The sequence below is a fragment of the Habropoda laboriosa genome, unplaced genomic scaffold (genome assembly GCF_001263275.1).
Source record: "Habropoda laboriosa isolate 0110345459 unplaced genomic scaffold, ASM126327v1 scaffold380, whole genome shotgun sequence".
In the NCBI taxonomy this organism is placed as follows: Eukaryota; Metazoa; Arthropoda; class Insecta; order Hymenoptera; family Apidae; genus Habropoda; species Habropoda laboriosa.
This window is the reverse complement of record NW_017100498.1, coordinates 139,555-161,202: the sequence shown is the minus strand read 5'-3', so window position 1 is coordinate 161,202 and position 21,648 is coordinate 139,555. Positions and strand designations below refer to the sequence as shown.

At 36.3% G+C, this 21,648-nt stretch overlaps 1 protein-coding gene across 1 annotated transcript in view; it reads right to left on the bottom strand.

The window, feature by feature from the left end:
* Nucleotides 1-21,648, bottom strand: part of LOC108576119 (NADPH oxidase 5) — a 76,193-nt gene that overhangs the window by 11,680 nt on the left and 42,865 nt on the right. The window contains exons 10-14 of the mRNA XM_017939049.1: nt 17,199-17,392; nt 7,635-7,956; nt 5,589-5,730; nt 5,339-5,482; nt 4,754-4,885 (exon numbers count right to left, since the gene is read on the bottom strand). Coding sequence (XP_017794538.1) covers nt 4,754-4,885; nt 5,339-5,482; nt 5,589-5,730; nt 7,635-7,956; nt 17,199-17,392 — 934 coding nt within the window. The remainder of the gene's footprint in view (nt 1-4,753; nt 4,886-5,338; nt 5,483-5,588; nt 5,731-7,634; nt 7,957-17,198; nt 17,393-21,648) is intronic.

The window sequence follows — 21,648 nt, the reverse complement described above, 5'->3', positions numbered from 1 at the left end:
AGTAAAATTAATTTTTAATACAATTCATTTTTTGCATATTATTGATAATTGTAACAAAACTCGTATCAATCGCTCGGCACAACGCATAAGTGACTTCACTAAAAAAGCCAGAACCTATCGGAAAGAAGAAAAAACAGCTCAACAACATTTGTTTCAAGAAGAGGAAAGTCCCCTCTATGGTCCTGGATTAGCAGATTAATGATACATAAAATTATCCTTATGGAAATTGCACTCAAAACTTTAAATGCGTTTTTCTTGAAACCATGTTTTTTGAAATGGTAGCCGCGATATCTCAAAAACTACTGTACCAATCGAACTCAAATTTTGCACATGTACATATGTCTATCGTCAGTATCACAATTATGCCAAAATATATTTCTTTCTAATTTTTACAGCCTCTGAAAGTCGAAAAAATCGAAACTTCATATTTAAAGTGCCGCCATTTTTTTAATTTTCAATATTTTTCTTTTACTAAATTTTTACTAAATAAGAATCAATTGGATTTTTTTAATTCAGATAAGCAGAACGGCTCAAATCATGGCAACCATCAATGTACTTTTTTTGTTCATGCCCGTGTTTGACATAATTCAGATAAGCAGAACGGCTCAAATCATGGCAACCATCAACGTACTTTTTTTGTTCATGCCCGTGTTTGACGTGTTCCACAGCAGTCATATTTCATTATTTTTCAACAAAAAAATTTGTAATCATTCTTCAAGGACAAGTAAATACGTAGGAATGAAGCTCATGTTAATAACTTATACTGAACTTCTGTAATAAATAAGCAAATACGGCCTAAAACACCGGCCGTCACATCAGAAGACCCCCTTAAGTCGGGCAATTGCTATACTAAAGGTTTGCGAGAAACCGAAAATATCGGGTCGGGTCGAGACGAAAATTTTTTCCGGGATCCAGACGAGTTCCCGAAAATTTTGGGATTCCCAATAGTGTCGGGATTAAACAAGTAAAAATAAGTAAGTAAATAAATTTTATAATGCAATTTTCGAAAACGCCTAAAAAGTCGAAAAATTGAAACCGCGTTCGTATTCGTTGAAGCGAGTCTCGAAACGGCAAACGGGTTCTCGGAATTTTCGGGAAACTCGACATTATCGAAAATCTCGACACTTTCGAGATCCCCGAAATTATCGAGAATCCGACTCGACTCAACCTTCCCGACGCGTCCTGACATTTCGGGTTCTCGCACACCTCTAATCATTGCACATTCAGACAGTGCCCCCTTCACTACAGGATCGTTGGCCAAGTAAGGCGGTGGTATAGTGAATGTGTTGTATACCGACATTATCTACTATTCTAAATCACGCTGTAGATTTAAGTATTAGTTTTCTAATCTCATTTTCTAAATACCCCAAATTTCGATAACCAATGACTTCATCCTTTCCTTACTATTCATCCTCGAACCTCGACCTCATGACCTCATTCTTTCCTGACTAACTCCGTCTCACCCTCGGACTCTGCTCTTGGTATACCAAACCCTTACAAATCCTAATCCCCACTCCTCAAAATACAAACACGTATATTACACGTTCTTCCTCAAAAATCCAAGAATACAGTAAATTCTCCACAAGTGTCAGTCCGCAAGGAACCTAAACCTGACACTTGTAGAGTCAGGGACTACGTTTTCGAGCCTCGCGCCCGCCTTTGTAGTTTGCCGAACGTAGACAAGGACAGCGAATAAAAGATAAGGATGAAACGTGAGTCGAAGCAACCAAGAGATTTAAATACCAACTTTTTTAATTTTACGTCTTTTTATCCCGAAATTTTTCTTAACATACTGATGAGATTTTTCTGATGAAAATGACATCAAACACGACATAATTTGAACAACATTTACTTATTAACAAGTTCACTGTCACGCCAGAGCGAGGATAACATAGGCGTAGGACCATCTATACTGACATTTGTAGAATCCAAACTGACTGACACTTGTAGAGAATTAACTGTAGTTCCTTGAGCGTTACGCACGCCGCTTCGTTAAACTATAGAATAGTCCGCGTGGTGTAGCGTTACACGCTTGACTGACTGCGAGCGAGATAACATAGGCGCAGTAATGACGCAGCCTAGGCGTAGGACCATCTATACTGACATTTGTAGAATCCAAACTGACTGAAACTTGTAGAGAATTTACTGTAGTTCCTTGAGCGTTACGCACGCCGCTTCGTTAAACTATAGAATAGTCCGTTAGTAAGATTATTGTATTTTGTCAACGTGTCTCCGTTCCGTGGCACTTGTACTTCGTTACTTAATAAACAATCAGTATACGGAATACAACAGATGCGTATTCGGACGAATTGACGTTATGACGAACGAAACTTCTGAAGACTGCAATGCATACTACATTCATAATAATCTGTATACATATTTGACTGTTTTGACGCATTGAGTTCGTCAGAATGCCAATTCGTCCTGTTACACCCTCAAATATTTTCATTCTAAGCCTTAGTTTTATCTGCATTCACAACTAGTCACCCACTTTCACCATTACTCATACTGGACTCTTCACCTTCCAACTCTCCTGCATAGTCACAACCCATAGTTCATCTTCCCAGAACCCTTAAATAGCCCTATTTTCTCCATTTCCGCATTCATTCTCCACTCTACCACGCGCACGTCACGTAACGTCAAAATCTCTGTCAAATAAAGTTCTGTTTCTACGCAACGACGATCCTGAAGTGTTTTAATTCAGTGATACTGTTCGCTCTTCACAGGCACGGTTTATGGCACGATCGACCGGGAACGGTTATTTTTGAGTTCAGGATTTTCGTTTATTGCTTGCACGGATCTCATTACCTCCTCCGAGGGTCACTAGAATTGCTTTGCTAGATTTTTAGTAATTTGTGTCCCACGCGCTCAATAGTCTACGAACATACCATAAACCACGAATTTCCGAACGGCATATCTGTATGTAACGGTCCGCTTGCCGATTAGTCACCCGGAGGAAATTCCAGATTTTTGGGACCTTCCGTCCACCCCTCGCGACCGTCTCCCGCCCTTCCAAGGTAATAGCGCGCTAAGGGCGCACTGGAAGGGCGGTAAAGACGATATTAGACGCGCTGATTGGCAAATGCAATCGTTAACCATTAACCAATCAGGGTGCCCCAACAAAAATCCCTCTCACGGAAGTCCGAAACGCGATGTCGGAGAGTGAGTCGTCGAGTAGTCGTTCAACCACCACGAACAAGGAGAACCAAGGAGCAACCAGCTCACATCACGCGATACCATAGATCAGTTTTTACAAGTCTCAATCATTTGGGTGGTCCTTCGAACCAGTATCTAGACGGCACAACATTGTGCAAATATCTACATACAAGACTCGAAAGTTCATCGCCACAACCACGGGCATTAACAATAGTATTATATAAGATACCAAATAGTAAATACTATCTGCTTTAATCGTGACTAGTGTAAATATATGATAGCAATAATTCATTTATAGAACTGTTTATTTTTATGTTTATGCATTTTGAATTAATAAAAGTAATGATATTGTTAAAAGTGAAATAACCACGAAGATGAAACGTTTTTTGAATATCAGTAGCTATAATACAGTCAACCCTCCTACAACGCGGTACTCTTATAACGCGGTTTCCGTTCAACAACATTCCATCAACTTAATTGGTTTAAGAAGATTCTCTATAGCATGAATTTATCTATGTGTTAAATTTTTACAGTTGAAATTAGCGGGGAATTCCCTTCTTTTTGGTGAAGGTACGTCACCATTTTCCAATTTCAGTTATCAGGGAATTCCCCTATAAGCCGAAGAAACGATGCGAGATCGTTCACAGTGTTCTGTTTTAATGGGTGCCAAATCTCAATTTATATGATGTGAAAAAAGGGCTAAATTTGGCTAAAGAATTAGAACTTCATTTCGCTCAAACTGATCATTCAATGGTGCGCAGCGCAAAGTTTAAAAGAGAGTTAAGAAACTGCTTAGCTCCGTATAGAGAGGTTTTAGTACAGTTAGAAAAAAAAGCTAAGATTGAAAATCAACATGAAGATTTGTCAGATGAGGAAGACATTTGGCCCATTAAAAAACGAAGAGTTAGGCCACTCATATTTGAAAGCGAGGATGAGTGTTAAGAGCGTTCAATACACATGAAATTATGTTACACAATTTTACATAATTTTCTTGGTTTTGTTGAAAAACAGTTTTTTAGTTTAGTTTTAGTTTGATTTTTTTTATCATTTCTTTGTATGAACTCTTCGATTAAATAAAAATAATTTTATTGTACTTAACATATTATCTTGCCTTTTGTGTTTGTAAAATTTTTTCCACAACCGTATGCACCCATTGACGCTCTGAGAATGCAATTTTCATTCAACGCAGAACGAATCAAACTGATTAACAAGTGATTTTACTTACTTCCGAGTTTCACTCAACGCGGTTTCTATATAACGCGGTACGAATCAATCTGATTCAGTCTCTTATAGCGCGGTTTCCATATAACGCGGCACGAATTAATCTAGTTTGCACGTTAAATCTGAGTTTCTTATAGCGCGGTTTCCATATAACGCGGTACGAATTAATCGCGTTATAGGAGGGTTGACTGTATTATTAGCTAGCTAGGTATTGTGCCAAAGTATGAAAAGTAGATGTGTGTGTTATTTTAAAACATTTTAGTTTAGTCGATAAAATACTTAAAAGAACATATTTTCGTTATAAGTGTTTTTAAGTATTTTAACATTTAGACAGGATAAATATAATACTTGCAATTTTAGGATGTCGATCACTTACGCTGTCATTCTTTCTTTCTTTTGCCTTCTTGTTTGCATATCCGGTACTGAGACAGATTTTTCTAATGGCATCTTGCCAAGTAGTAAACGGCGAAACCTCTGTTCGTTCGATATTCTATTTATGTTTGCTGTATCCACATGTGCGTAATAAATAAATAATATTGTAAATTAGAGAATTTTTAACATTATTGTCTAATTATATAATAGCATATATACGTAGTGAGTCTTTTGGAGACTGCAGTTTCACTTTTCAATAAAAAATATTTTAAGATAAATATTGTTTTGTAATATCATAGTAAAGAAGCATATACAACTCATTATTGAAAAAGTTTAATGTTGAATTGTGAAAAATGGGAATAACATCTTCTCCTACTATTTTGTGAAATCACTGATGAAGACATAGTTTTAAATAATGTATATGTAGTCATATTTTTCACGATATTTGATAAAAATTTTAATCGCGTACGAAAATTATTAATTACTGCAATAAACCGAAGCATGGATTTTTTTATTAATTTAAGAAATATATAATTTAACAAATTCGTATAATAATCTAAAGTATCGAGTAATTCGAATGAAATAATTACCAATTGCAGATTGTGGTGACTGAATCATTTCATTGCTATCAGCAGTGAACACAGGGTTGTCGAAACCACTATAATTTCTTTCTGTAGAAGTGGCTGGAAGTACTTTTTCACTCAGACTTAAATTATACTTTTTGTTAGGAAGTCTATGTGAAAAAGAAAAATGTGTCAATAATTAAAAAAATGCTATAGCTTCATCACCTTGTATGTGCCGATTAAAAGAAAACAATTATTACGTTGTACAAAACTTACATATTCGCAGAAATATTCGCGTTACTGGAACTCTCGATTGGAAACATATTATTTCTTTGAAGTTTCATTTGTTCCTTCTCAAAATACGAGTAAAGGCTATTTGTCCATTCACCTACTGCTCGTATGTGAAGCCAAATATAATCTATGAAAAACAAAAACGAGATATTTGAAACGTTTACTGGTATTGAAGTTTTTAACAGTTATTTCCTTAATACAGCAGCAGAGGGTATGTAAAGAGTGTTCTGCAGTGCTAACATCCTCATCATTTGTGTATCAGATGTACTGCATCATTCATTGCATATGATTGACTTGCTTGTACGAGTGACAAAATATGATATAAAAAATTGATAACAATTAAAATTTATTTGCTTTATTTGTAAGAAATGCGAGATTTCGGCGGCGAAGTGGTGGCCTGGACTTTGTCGCCCAGGAAGAGAAAGCGCGCGGGTACCTGAGGGTGCCATAAACTAAGCCCTTTCCCCGGAAAGTCGAACGAGGGGGCTCCAGCGGTTTTTCGGAGCAACGCGGGATACGACGCGGAGAGGACACTCTGGAAATAGCCGTCGAGCGAGACGGACACTAAAGCACTTAGCAGTCGCTTATCACTTTAATACATTTTTGGTTAATACCCTATCCTGTGTTAAATTTACTTAAGTTGTGTTTACATATTGTACTGTAAATGCTTAAGAATACTGCTGGCGCTGTAAATAAAACTATGTCTGTAGGATTACGGTTATATGTATGATCCTTTGTTAAAGTTGATAGGTATAAAAAAATAAGTATAATTGTAAATTTGGTTGGAAGAATGAAAGAAATATTAGTAGAAAACTTTTTTTATGTTATTGTTTAGTCGTCCTATTAGATTTACGGCGTTTTCCAGGCACGGGTCTGGAAATTATTCGGTCCGTCGCAGCAGTTGTAGATTTGGGAGGCCATCGAGCACTTTAACGTTTATTTAGAAGTTCGATGCTTTTCTTCTCGTGGCTCTCGCCCACATCTGTTTGTTATATTTTAACTTGTCGGGTTTTTGGTCTCCACTTTGGTATGTTTCTGTTAGCGACGAAGCGCTGCCCAGACTTATTACCTGCTGCGTTTATTGCTTCGAGGCACGCGAGTTTCCGCGCGCGTCACTCAAGGGTGCGGACGACACTTGAGAGTGACCGTTGACTTAGGGGCGTCCCTTTAGTTCGTTCTTTGTTTAATAGTTTGCCAATCGTGTATAGTCAATCACCTCCCTTGTCGAAGTCGAAATTGTAATAGCCAATCCGCGTGTCTCACCCCCGCCGAATGTATCCTGATCGAGGTATCTTCGAACTTTTCCTGAGACCTCGAAATCAGAATCCATTCGGCTAGCAACAAGCAACATTGAAATCTTCCGGAAACCAAACACGAGTAAATTAGTTAGTCTTCCGATACACTGTAGTGGTCCTTCGAATTTGTAATTAGTCGGCACAAACGTGCAAAATCAACGAAGATCGAAAGATCGCAAGATCACCGCGAGTAGATTAAACAGTTATATTAGATGAGTGCCAGCATTCTATCGGTTTCTGTATTACCTATCAATAGCTTTGACTTTGTAAATTATTTATAACGGTCATAAACTTGTAATATTTCTATACAATAATTACAGATGTCCTATCTTAATGTTTTGATGTAACGTTTTTTGCTGTATTTTTTAACTTTTGTGATCAAAGAACACACAGTATCCGAAAATGTTTTAGAGTTCGAAAATTCCATAGCTTGGTATTAATTTTAACCGTTTTGTGTATAATCAGGTACCCTTTTACATATTTTCTCACTTAAATTTTATCTTCCCGGTAAAAGATTTTAATATCCGGTCAGAATTGGACTAACAGTGGACGATAAAGTAGACGACAATTGTGGTTATCGACATAAGAGTTATATAAAATTATTCTCATATCATGAAGTACTTTCGCGATCCTAAGCGGGCCGAACCCATCCTGATCATTTCTTGAATCGACCAAATATAGAGTATCCGTGATTTCCTGTTTTCGCATATCTCTAGTTACCATTAATAAGTCAAACCTTCTTGTTCCGGGGCGCTGCTGATAGTGAAAGGATGCCATTCGTAACGAGCTATGATAGGAATGTTCACAAAGATGTAATCGCCAGGGTGATAGTTGAAATGAGGTGGCCTCTTAATGACCAAGTGCGTCACTTTTGATGGCAGCAAAAGACCCGAGCTTATGTACGTCTTCCCTAATTGTGAACGAGACCAGGCAATTCGATGAATTCTTTCCAGCAGATATATGCTGCCTGGGACTATGAACCATTTCCAGAAATTTGGTCCGTGTAGTATCATTAGTATCCAGAAGGGTATGTATAGTAAGTGTGACCAGTAAAATATCTGTGAAATATTAAAAGGATTTATTAATTTAACTTATTCTTATCGTCTATAAGATTAAACGTACATACGAAAATTGTTAAGAATGTAACATTTTAAGAATAATAAAATAGTAAAGCAAATATTATTATGAGAAACACTATTCGAATATTTTATATGTTAATTAGAGTTTTACGGAAACTGAGAAAGAATGAAAAATATATACATATAGCCTTATGGTATTGCATCTCTATTTATGGTATTTAAATAGTACAGAGCAAAGAACCGCTGTGAATAGTACAGCAGGGGGACGATTTTATGATACGTGATTTCTAGTTCAGCAAACCGTTATTCTCAATTAGCAGACCGGTCTGCAGCCAACATGCGGCACGTAGAATTTCTCAAATATTAAAGAATAGGCTATTGTTCAGTCGGTAAGGCAAGGTATCATAAAGTCACCCCCAAAGGGTCTTCGAAACCGATGCAATTACCGAGGCCTCTCGGTACCTGACCTTCCGAACGAGTCGGAGAGTCAGAGTTGACCTGGTCGGGTTTTGTTGGCCAAATTTCCATCCAGCAAGGACCAGCTTCGTCACCTCCGCTCCAAGGACGTGACGCGATCCGGGCGCAATGGAAGGGGGTGATACAGGGTTGGTCACTTAGTAATTTTAAGAACCTCCCTTCGCGTCCCTTCTTCAAATTTTAGCTTAAGACGCAGAGTGTTAGTACACAGACCATCAGTTACATTAGGAATCTTAAAGATTCAGTCAGACTCTAAACGCAATACATTCAGTCTTCAGACGGCACCTAGTGCAATATTCCAAGTACGCGGAAATTAGCACCCGAGTGCTTAACATGAAGAGTAGAATATGGTGTTCCAAACAATTATGCTGCCTTATACATTATATGGACATTTTTTTTTTACTAATGACATCCATGGCCTTTAATAATTTTTGGCTGGTTATGGCTGTATGATTTGATCAGGTAAAAGTGAACTTCTAGGAGGAGATAGGCTTAACTCAGATGGACAACTTTAGAACCACACCACAATTATAAAACAGTGGTTGTTTGTAGGCGGTCATGAGTTAACATGGAAACGAAGTCAGTTTCGACGGTCGCAATACGTGGGCAGTTATTGACAATAACTTGCGAGTGGTGCACTTATTGTTAGAGAGTTATCCTAGGGGTTTAACTCCACCACTTCGTGAAACCAGCTACCTACGTTCAACACTTACAATTAGTCGTCACAACAATCTATGAAAAATTAAATGTTTATAATTGTTATTTAATATCATTGAAAAGGTTATTAATGAATTGGTCAGGTTTTCTTGATGAAATTGAGTCCAAACACGGCCACAATCGAACTATTTTACGTTAGTGATACATACGCAGTATAAGGCGAGCATTCGTATTCGTTCGAAAGCTTTAACGACTTATTATGTAAAAACGATGCATTCGCAACATACGATTCCTTGTAAACGTTTTCTTCCCTCTTCGAAAAGAATATATAGAAATTGAAAAAAATTTAATATTAATTTTTATTGTTATAAGTAATTTTTCGACAACCTTTTCCAACAAATTGACGCCAAACAAAAAGTATACATTCACTTTTGAATGTCGTGCCTATCACTATATGTATAATTTTATAGCTCATCATTAACTTAAAGCAATCTGATCGAGGACTTATTTTCATCAAGAAGATCCTGACAGCTCATTAATGATCTTTTTATCAAAATTAAATAACAATTGTAAACGTTTAATTTTTTATAATTAATAACGATGACTTATTGTTTACCGGTTCCAAGCTTCGGCGGTCGAGATATTTGCTGTTTTGCTCACACTTATGTAGTTTCATTGTCAGTCTTTCAATGACGGTACCTGGGCTCACTGCTGCGCTCGTGCAATTTATAAAAGGAAACCCAGGTTACATCTAGCTGTATGTATAACATAGCAAATTTTACTCCGTGTCCCCAAAATTTTAGAATTAACGGAAATTTACTGTATTTATTGTTAGAGTCACATTATAGTAGAAGTAAAATTTAAATAATAGTATGTAAAAATATTCATGCAGGAATATTTTACGTATCTTACCTGTAATTAAGTACGTTTTCACGTATCAAGCGCACACATTATTACTACACATGATATGAACGTAAATTGTCCAAGGTTCGAGTTTTAGATATTTCACATTTATTTTTTGAGTATTGACATAGGTTAAAAAGTTGTCAGGTAGATTAAGCGCGTAACAAATAGTATACATGTGTAAGTTATGTCAAAAAGCTGTTCTTTTTTAATATGTAAAAAGTTCCAAAGTGTGTTGGTATGTTCCATGAGAAGAAGTAAGAAGAAATGCCATGAAAATTTTTAACAAAAATACGAAAACTAGAAGTGATTGTGATTTTTTGTAAAGGTATGTTGGGAGCTTTTATTATCATATTACATTAAAGAAGGAGAAAACAAATTCGTTCAATTTTCTATTTTAAAATGCCACCTTATGTGTTTCACGTTTATCTTGTTTCAATTGAATGATTTCACTATCGATTGTTTCCTTCTTTCTACTCTCCCATCAATACTACATCAATAGCAAACTCTGAATTGCTTTTATTTTTGATATTTTGGTTAAATCTTTTTCAATAAAGATCTATGTTTATTGTATATCTTTTTCTTATTTCTACGTATAGACCATACTGGTATAGTTTTACGTTTAAGTTTTGGACATCTTACATATACAACTTTTAAAATATTATACAGTAGAATCCCCGTATCCGCGGTTTCATTCAAGTGTGTAATCTATCTCTAATAAGTCTGTATAATCCTACGAATTTGACACGCTTCTGAAAGTCTCGCGAACTTTCGCGATGCGTCTAGAAGTGCATTGCTTTTATTTTAACACTACATATGTGTGTATAATAAACTGACACAATTATGTTATAATAAAACTAGTAATCAAATTAACTAAAACTTCACGTGCAATCTCATGTAATAAATAAATTATGATCATAGGTATGTACAGCGTGTAAGTGCATACATATGTACATGCATATAACATATGAGTATGTACAGTGTGTAAAAAAAGTCACGGTCGTGGCTTTGAATCTACCACCTCTGAATCGGTGAACATTTGTAAAAAGAACTTGCCACAAGATTATTTATAACAATGGAAATTAATGCTAAATGATTTCTTAACATCAACGTATTCTGCACGACAAGAAGAGAAAAAGTTTGAAAGGAGCCATCTGTCGCAAAGAAATAGTTTTCGAGATAAACGTTGATAAATTTTTGCCACGATTTGATTGTGTAGAGTTATACGTGTAGACTAGGGCAGAGATGGGGAACCTGCGGCCTTCTAATATTTTCTGTGCGGTCTTATTTATCTTTATACCAGGGTAAAAGATCCATTTACTGACACCTATCCAATTACTGTCATCCTAAATTATTTTACTTAAAATAACGAATAAACTTTATGAAGTTATACACAAAAATAATTTTGCTTGCAATTAAAACTGTAATTCATACGATAGAAAAAGCAGCACTTCGTTTCTTTTTTCCACTGATTTTTATAAGACCATCGAAAATTTGTAGTTGATTGGAAGAGTAAAAGCAACAACTTCCTTGCTAGTGAAAGCGAAAACAAGGTATTGAAGAAAAGGCTATGCAGGCCCTCGGACTCTGCTCTTGGTATACCAAACCCTTACAAATCCTAATCCCCACTCCTCAAAATACGAACACGTATATTACACGTTCTTCCTCAAAAATCCAACAATACCGTAAATTCTCCACAAGTGTCAGTCCGCAAGGAACCTAAACCTGACACTTGTAGAGTCAGGGACTACGTTTTCGAGCCTCGCGCCCGCCTTTGTAGTTTGCCGAACGTAGACAAGGACAGTGAATAAAAGATAAGGATGAAACGTGAGTCGAAGCAACCAAGCGATTTAAATACCAACTTTTTTAATTTTACGTTTTTTTATCCCGAAATTTTTCTTAACATATTGATGAGATTTTTCTGATGAAAATGACATCAAACACGACACAATTTGAACAACATTTCCTTATTGTCACGCCAGACAGTGAACGTGTTAATAAGTAAATGTTGTTCAAATTATATCGCGTTTGATATCATTTTCATCATAAAAATCTGACCAATATGTTAAAAAAAATTTCAGATGGAAAAGTGGAAAATTAAAGAAATTATATTTTTCTATTATGAATTATCGAGCCGTGAAATCTCGTAAAAGAAACCGAGTGGTTAGCGTTACACGCTTGACTGACAGCGAGCGAGATAACATAGGCGCAGCAATGACGCAGACCTAGGCGTAGGACCATCTATACTGACACTTGTAGAATCCAAACTGACTGACACTTGTAGAGAATTTACTGTAATTGCAATACTTAAGCTATATAATAAAATATAGGTAATTTTTTGGATAATATAAAGATCATAGAAAATAATATCGATCATAATTTAACGATTCGTTAAGTTTTTTAATTTAATATTTGGGTGATAGCGATTGGTACAAGCGTTTCGCTAGCCTTACGCTATTACTGTCACCCATACCGTCTGCAGTCACGTGCAACATAACCTATTTTACCTTACGACCTGTTTTACTAGTCTACTGGTTTGTTAGTAAATTAATTGTACATTTACAATTACAACGAAAGGAAGTTAAATGAAGAAAACAGAATATTTAATGAAGATTGGGAGTTGCGATATTTTCTTATTTCTGTTAACGACAAAAAGAGTTGTTTGTTATGTAATACAGTATTAACAACGTTAAAAAAATACAATGCAAATCAACATTATCTATCTCACAAGGACCATAAATATGTGAAATTAGTAGGAGAAGCCTGTAAATCTGCACTTCAAAAAATGAAGAAAAAAAAAACAGCACCAGGAAAAGGCTTTTGGTGCTTTTGTTAAGCACGGAACTGCTGCAACCGATGTTACATACAAAATAGCGCATGTACTTGGAAAAAGAGGCATAAAAGAACATATTGTTGAAGCAGTGGGATGTTTAGATCGGGAAAAAATAGACAAATACAAACAATTACCTCTTTCAAGTAGAACTATAACTGATAGATAACATGAATTATCTCAGAATCTAGGAGAATAACTTGACGCAATAATTCAAAATAAAGATGTATATTTGTCAATAGCTTTAGATGAAACCACTGATAAAACTGACTGCTCAAATATTATATTTTATTCGTGCTATAACTGAAGATTTTCGTTGTTACGAGGAACTACTGACATTGGGTATGCTCACTGGAAGGACTCGTGGAATTGATATTTTTAACAACTTTAAGGAAATGTGTCGTGAAAGGGAACTAAACCTTGGTAACCTGGTGAGTGTATGCACAGGCGGCGCACCTTCTACGAGAGGAAAGCGAGAAGGATTCGTTTCATTATTAAAAAAAGAAAGTCCTAATTTAGAAAAGTTAATTTCGTTCCACTGTATTTCACACCAACAAAATCTTTGTGCTAAATCCTCCACATTGAGCAATACTTTGAACAAAGTTATTGCAATTGTTAAGTTTCTTCGAGTAAATGCATTAAGACATCGCCAATATCGAAGCATGCTTATATTAGATGATGAGGCATATAATGTTGACTTACCATATTATTATAAAGTGCGCTGGTTATCAAAAGGACCAATTTTAGTAAAAGTTTAGACTTTGCGAGAACAAATTTTAAAATTTTACGAGGAACAACAACAAGAATGTGATTTATTCGATGACGAATTTTGTAGAAATGCTGCGTTTTTGTGTGATATTATGGCAAAGCAAAATGAACTAAATATTTCTTTGCAAGGTAAAACCAGACATATATGTACATATATGACATGTTGAAAAAACTTCAGGTATTTCGAAAAAAATTAATATTTTTCAAAACTCTTTTCTCTAAATCAGAAACATCTGGGGAACGTTTCCCTCATTTAAAAAGTATGTTAAATGAGCAGTGTTAGGTTTTCTGTAGAAACGGTTTATGGCACGATCGACCGGGAACGGTTATCTTTGAGTTCAGGATTTCGTTTATTGCTTGCACGGGTCTAATTACATCCTGCGAGGGCCACTAGAATTGCTTTGCTAGATTGTTAGTAATTTGTGTCCCTCGCGCTCAATAGCCTACGAACATACTATAAATCACGAATTTCCGAACGGCACATCTGTATGTAACGGTCCGCTTGCCGATTAGTCACCCGGAGGAAATTCCAGATTTTTGGGACCCACCCTTCGCGACCGTCTCCCACCCTTCCAAGGTGACAGCGCGCTAAGGGTGCACTGGAAGGGCGGTAAAGACGATATTAGACACGTTGATTGGCAAATGCAATCGTTAACCATTAACCAATCAGCGTGTCCCAACAAAAATCCCTCTCACGGACGTTCGAGACGCGACGTCGGAGAGTTGAGTCGTCGAGTAGTCGTTCAACCACCACGAACAAGGAGACCCAAGGAGCAACTAGCTCACATCACGCGATACCATAGATCAGTTTTTACAAGTCCCAATCATTTGGGTGGTCTTTCGAACCAGTATCTAGACGGCACAACATCGTGCAAATATCTACAAGGCTCGAAAGTTCATCGCCACAACCACGGGCATTAACAAGCAGAAATATGTTGTATGTGAAACTTTCAATGACTATATAGCTGTATTGGACATGCTAATTGAGAAATACCATGACAGATTTTCTGATTTCGAAGAACATACTTTAGCAATGAAATTGGCGTACGAGCTACATTTAATTAATATCTCTACGGCACCCATGGAACTGAAGATGGAATTAATTGAATTGGGAGAAGATAATATCATAAAGAATTTTTTTGGTACAAAAAAAAGATCCCATTGAAATATGGAAAAATGCAGTTGAATACCCACGTTTACGTCAACACGCTCGTCTCTGTTGTCTTGCTTTGTAACTACTTACTGTTGCGAATCAACTTTTTCATACCTTACACAAATTAAAACTCATTTAAGGACTCAGATATCTGATATTCATTTAGAAGACCAATTCAAGCTGCGTACAACTAAACTGGTGCCTAATACTCAGTTATTATCTAACAAAAAACAAACCCAAAAATCTCATTAGTTAACTCATATTAAATCATTTTCTTTAAATAATACAGTTCTTTTTCTATTTATTCATGAATAATACACAGAGTGAATGTAAAATAATTGCAATAAATTTTCATTTCAATAACAATTTGGAAAGCTATTTATTATCTTTATAATTATATTTTTTAAATTTTGTGTTGATATAAAATATATATGGATGCATTATTATGAAAATATTGTAAATTAGTGTAAGAAATGCGAGATTTCGGCGGCGAAGTGGTGGCCTGGACTTTGTCACCCAAGAAGAGAAAGCGCGCGGGTACCTGAGGGTGCCATAAACTAAGCCCTTTCCCCGGAAAGTCGTTTCTCCAACGAGGGCTCCAAGGACACTTTGGAAATAGCCGTCGAGCGAGACGGACACCGAAGCATTTACCAGTCGCTTATCACTATACTTTAATACATTCTTGGTTAGTACCCTATTCTGTGTTAAATTTACTTAAGTTGTGCTAACATTCGTATGTTTTACTTCGTAAGTAGTGGTTCGAAAGATCGATGCGGCCTTTCCACTATTTTAGAAAATGAATATGGCCTTTTATACACAAAAAAAGGTTCCCCATCCCTGGACCAGGACGTACGACTGCACAGGATCTAGCCGCGTAATAGACGCTCGATATAATGGTGTGCGTGCCTTTACAAAAACGACTTCACTTGGTTCGACCCTGCATTCGAATCGGTGCATTATTTGTGTCCTTTAATCGTCGTTTGTTAGGGGCACGCACGCCATTACACCGAGCGTCTATTACGCGGCTAGATCCTATGCGGTCGTAAGGCCTAGTCTATACGTACAACTCTACACAATCAAATCGAGGCAAAAGATTATCTCGAGAACTATTTGTTTGCGGCATATGGCTCCTTTCAAACTTTTTCTCTTCTTGTCGAGTAGAATACGTTAACGAAGAAAAAACATTTAACATTAATTTTCATTGTTACAAACCATCCATGTCCATCGATCTGGAGGTGTAGGTTTATCCCCTAAAGCCATGTGTAAGACGTTGTGCGACGCGCCTAGGCAACGACCGCGGGACCCGAGCCGCAGGGGGCCCTAGACAAGGAGCAGCGCAGGCTGCACCCCCACCCCACGGCTTGCTGGGCCCTAACGGCCGAAGAAGCGTATAAAAACGGGAAAAAGGGCAGCGGCCCACACATTATTGTCGCTATCTTGGAATAACGTTTGACTCCGGTTTAAGATGGGGTCCTGCGGTTCTGAACCGTAGGAATAAAGCTTTATCTGCCATTAGAGCAGCCACCATACTATTAAATTCAAAATCCAAACTTCCTACTGAACTGAAATTAATTATATACAATGTTTGCATTCGCCCAGTCATAACCTACGCTGCCCAGGTATGGCATGTCGCAGCCCATTCTCACATCACAAGCTTGCAGCGCATCCAGAACAAAGCTTTAAAGATCATCTTAAATTTACCACCCGATCATCCCACATTCGATATTCACATCAAAACCAAAATCCTTATGTTAAAGACTATCATAGACTCCTTAATTAAAAATTACTGCCTTTACTCCCACACTAATCCTCTTATGCTTTTCAGACAAGATCTTCTTCCATACACACCCAAAATCAAATTCCCACTACATCAATAGTTCATGTTATTAATAGCACATTCAGCTTTCAGATCGACCAACTATTCTCAGTTGCAAATCCAGTTTCACGTTCACGCATGCACTTATGGCTTGGCATACTCCTGCTGGTGCCTAAGCACCATTGTTCCTGCACAGGTGTTTTGCAAATTTTCCTGTCAACCTAATTATTACACTGCCCCAGCTATTTCTCATTATTCATGTTACTAAACCACTTTTATTTATTTTAGAGTGTAAGGAGCGACGAAACTCCAGGAAACTCTGCGATCCTTCCTGCCTCACCACAGACGTAATAGTCTGACAAAAAAAGATAAAGCGACCCACACATTATTGTACCCAACCATCGACCAGCGAACCAACGTCATCTTAATATCCGTTGTTTTAAGCCCTTGTAATTCTTTACTCTTACACATGACCATGACTTTTTTTACACACTGTACATACGTAATAGGGTTCGCTATTATCCGTGGAAGGTCTTGGAACCAATCTCCCGCGGATATGGGGGTCCTACTGTGGATTGTTTTAATAAAAGAAAGTTGAATAAAAAGTTGCTAATAACCTCGAAGCATCCACGACGACGAACAAATGGCATCGAGCATATCGTCATTATAACAAGAATGATGACAAGGATGACTCCAGTTGGATTTGCATAGCCCTCTACGAGACCAAATTGAGCTGGTCGATTTGTTAATAACCACTCAGATAGTGTGTAATTAGCATGATTAAGAATCTTGTCATTCACCACGATTGTACCTGAAAATATTTAAAAATATTTTAGAATATAATCTCTTCGTTAATTAAATTCGATAGTTTTTCAATGTACTTGTGTGTATGTATATGCGAAGTATTTTTTTAACAGGTTTATCTTACATCTCCTAGTGTTTATTATTTCTGTTTCATGTAATTTGGAGCAGTTTTTTCTCTAGAAGAAACTAGATGTTGTTACATTGGTATACTAATTAATTAGGAAACGTAGTGTCATTTATTTTTAAGTATTTCCTATATTACTAAAGATAGAAACATTTTTTCAGCTAGACAGAAAAAACGAGATTTGAAGTTTGTATTCTTTTTTATATCATTAAATTGGAAGAATCCAATACTTTTGATCGCATTATTTGAGTCTGAAAATTTCGAGTAGTATTAAAAATGAGACTTGTTGAAAATGAAATAATGGATGAATAAAGGATAGAAAGAATATGTTTAGTTCTATACGTGTTACTTAGGCAAATATGTTTGTTATTATATTTTTACTAAACGGAAGCAACGATTTAACTTCATTCCAAAAGTTAAAATATTCTCGTTTAGTTAACGAGAAGATCGTGTTAAAGATACAATTATTTATCGATGATGAAAAATGTATCAATTTTACATACATATAATTCTTTCGTATAGAATGAATAAAGTTGAAAATCATGAACATTTTATACAGGGTGATCAAAACTACTATGAAAAAAAGGCTAATACGAGTATAAATGATAATATATTGAGAAAGTAAAAGTAGGAAATGGCGAAAGAAACATTTTTTGTCTAATAAATATATATCCTATTTCGCTGTACTTGTAAGTAATAAGACTTCAAATATTCAGGTTTTAGGCACTTGTTAATGAACAATTCCGTATGTATCGAACACTCACAGAGTTGACAAAAATACGATATTTGATCTTCTGAAGAATTTCAGTGAGCTTTTGAATAATAAATTACATGTAATTTAAAAGAACGTATTTGTTATATGAAAATGTGAATAGTTTTTTATTTATATAAAAATAAGAAGCTATTTGTTAACTATGTATAAATGCAAATGTGGATTACTTTTTAACTTTGTTTAACCTTTACTCTATAACCTTAACCAGAGCAGAAGACTTTTACATTTAAATAATTAAAAGAAAAATTCAATCTGGACTCTTGAATACTTGCATTCATATTCCGAAACTAACAATGTTCCGTCGGGCAGGTACGGAACGCTGGGGTCTTCGTTGACCGGGTTTATGGCACGCTCGCACGAGAAGGTTATTTTTGAGAACAAAGACGCTTCGTAGCTCCGCGAAAAAAATAAGTAATTTCTTACAGAACAATGCCTTTAGAATTTCTACTTTCCACGTCCTCAATAGCCGAAGATGTGTCATAAACCAGGGTTCCTGAAGGGTCAATCTACACGTGCGTATAACGGCACTCTCGGCCGAGGGTTGACCTGGTGGGAATTTCCGACGCGTCACCGAAGAACAGCGAAGATTCCACTCACCCGCAGGTAGGGCCCCACTCCTTCCAAGGAAAAGCGCGCTAAGGGCGCAATGGAAGGGTGGGTGACACTCAAGGGACACGTTGTTTGTTAATTTGTGCGTACGTGAAAAACCAATCAGCGTGCCTTCTTGCACTTGGCGGGGGAGTCACGGAGGACTCCAGAAAAATTCGGGGATCGGGAAACACATTCGCAAGGATTCTCTCGTGTGAACAACACATTCTCCAGCCATTCAACGAGATACAAGTAGGAGTCGCGATCGAATGCTCGAGTTTAAAACAAGTCGTCAATCGTTTTCGTGACGCAGGTTTGCTAACGTTCCGAGCAAGACAAATTTTCGAATTGGTTACCTAAGATTAATTTGGCGGGTAACAGTCGTGAGCGCGAACATTTTGAATAATCAAAGGAGAACGCGACGCGAGAAACAATAAGTTCGAATTATAATGAGTATACACCCACAAGTACATATCTAGAATACATGGACATATTTTAACACGTTGAATACCGACGATGCCAAAATTAGTAAAAGCATTTAATTTAAATAAACGGTAATATTTGTAAAATTTTCATTTAATGCATCATATAGCATGTTTAAATAGTTTTATTTCTAACTGTTGACATATTATTTACGCATATTGCGATGTGATGTATTAAAATAAAAAATTCATTTCGGCGCCGTAGACAAGTTGCACAGGGTAGATCAGATAAAGTGTTACAAACTGATTTCTCCGAAGTGATTGCAGATATCAACTTGAAATTTTCAGGTGTTAAATCGCATTGAGAGGCAAATATTTTAGAGTGTAGGATATTGTAGGGGTGAGTTTCTTAAGGGTAGAAAGCAGAGCCTACATCAGCTGGTCTCGGAAAAATTCAAAATATATACGCCTTTTTAATATATGACAATATATTGTCTTTTAATTTTTATTAAAAAAATAATAAAGGATGTGTTTACAAAATCACAGAAATAATTATATAATTAAAGGGTTTTAAAAACGACAAATAAGGCTCATAGAACAGAAAGTTTTAAATTAAAATAGGAAAATAAAAGGTAAAAATTAAATTAATATAACAACATAATTGGTAGTATATAAAAAATTAATCTTATTGGATAGATACCCTTTGAAGTTAGCCGACATTTTAAAAACTCTCAAATAAATGCTTTTGAAAAAAAAAAGAAGACAAAATATCTCAATCACATTTACAATGCGCCAAAATTATTTTAATGTTATATTTTGTATATTCAAAATTATTTATCATAGTGATATGTCTGACTTCATTTGAGTGATTTTTCTACGAGATGTTATTTTATCAATTTTTATATTTTTTTCTTTTTTTATTTGAGGCCCCGACAGATTGTGAGGCCCTAAGCTGTAGCTTTTTTAGCTTATACGTAAATCCGGCACCAGTAGAAAGGGTGCCACCCCCATTTTTTAAACATGGGATGTCATATTAATTTTTCTATATTCGGAAATATGTTATGAAACCTAATAACTTTTATCTAAGACTGTAACGTGTACTTTTATTCAACCAGGACGGTGAGTTCTCATGAGCAAAGGTTTTTAAGAACAGGGTAGAACGAGGAAGCTTGACTCGATGCACTTGGTTCGGGATAGCTGAGATCCTTCTGCCAAGTTTTGTCGAAATCGGGTGTAGGATGTTGTCGGTAAAGAGGAGACCTTAACGTTTGATGCGCTGGGTTCAGGATGACTAGAATCCTTCTGCCCAAATTTCTCGTAGTCAGAGGTAGTGTCTTAGGATTTGCTGGGTGTGCGTGGGTCAGGGTAGTTGTGATCTGTCTGTCAAAGTTAGTCGAGTAAAGACTGACTTTTTGCCAAAAAAAAGCCGCTCTTATATACCTATGTTCGCACACTCGTCCGTCCAATCGGTGACGAGGCAAGAGTGTCATGACTCTTCATACCTGCCTCGCCGCGCGTACATCGTCGAGTCGCATGAAAAGTACACGTATTGGTTACTTTTTAAAAATGAGTGCTCTACGAGACATTTTTTTTATTCTGCATAATTAAGGAGTTATAGCGGAAAATACCTTATGCAAGGGGAACTTCGTGCAGGTATCGAAAGATATAAAATTAAGATTAAATTGTATCGTTGGACTTCTTAACTTTTGATACGAATGAATAAACTTTGATTATTTTTTTATGGGTCTACATAGAGGAAAATATGGTGGCAACGGCACCTAGATACTACGAAAGGGGATATGAAAAGAAGAATTCACACCGCATATAAATCCATAAGTCTAACAATATTATCAAATGTTCGCAAAGATATTATCACAAGAATAAATGTACGTTTGGAAGCGAATGGACAACTCTTTCAACATCTAATAAAATAATTTTCAAAGCAGAATACATTTCTTTTGATATCTTTCGACACCTACCTATAACTCCTTAACTGTGCAGAATAAAAAACAAAAAAAGCCTTACATAAAAGTTGTTAGGTTTGATAACATATTTTCGAATATAAAAAAATGGGGGGAAACTCACCTCTACAATATCCTACACTCTAAAATATTACCCTCTCAGTACCGTTTAACACCTGCAAATTTCAAGTTGATATCTGCAATGCTGTTGCGTCTTGTACTTCGAACAAGCAATAAGATCGAGAGTGGTGGCGCTATGCTGTCGCTGGTTCGATGGATGGTGTGATGTTGGTGAAGATAAAATTTTGTCTCACGTATTTCAATATTGTATTTCAAAATAATCAAGGTCTCAGTGTGGTGTGCGTGTCGATCTTTATACAAAAAAGAATAATCTGT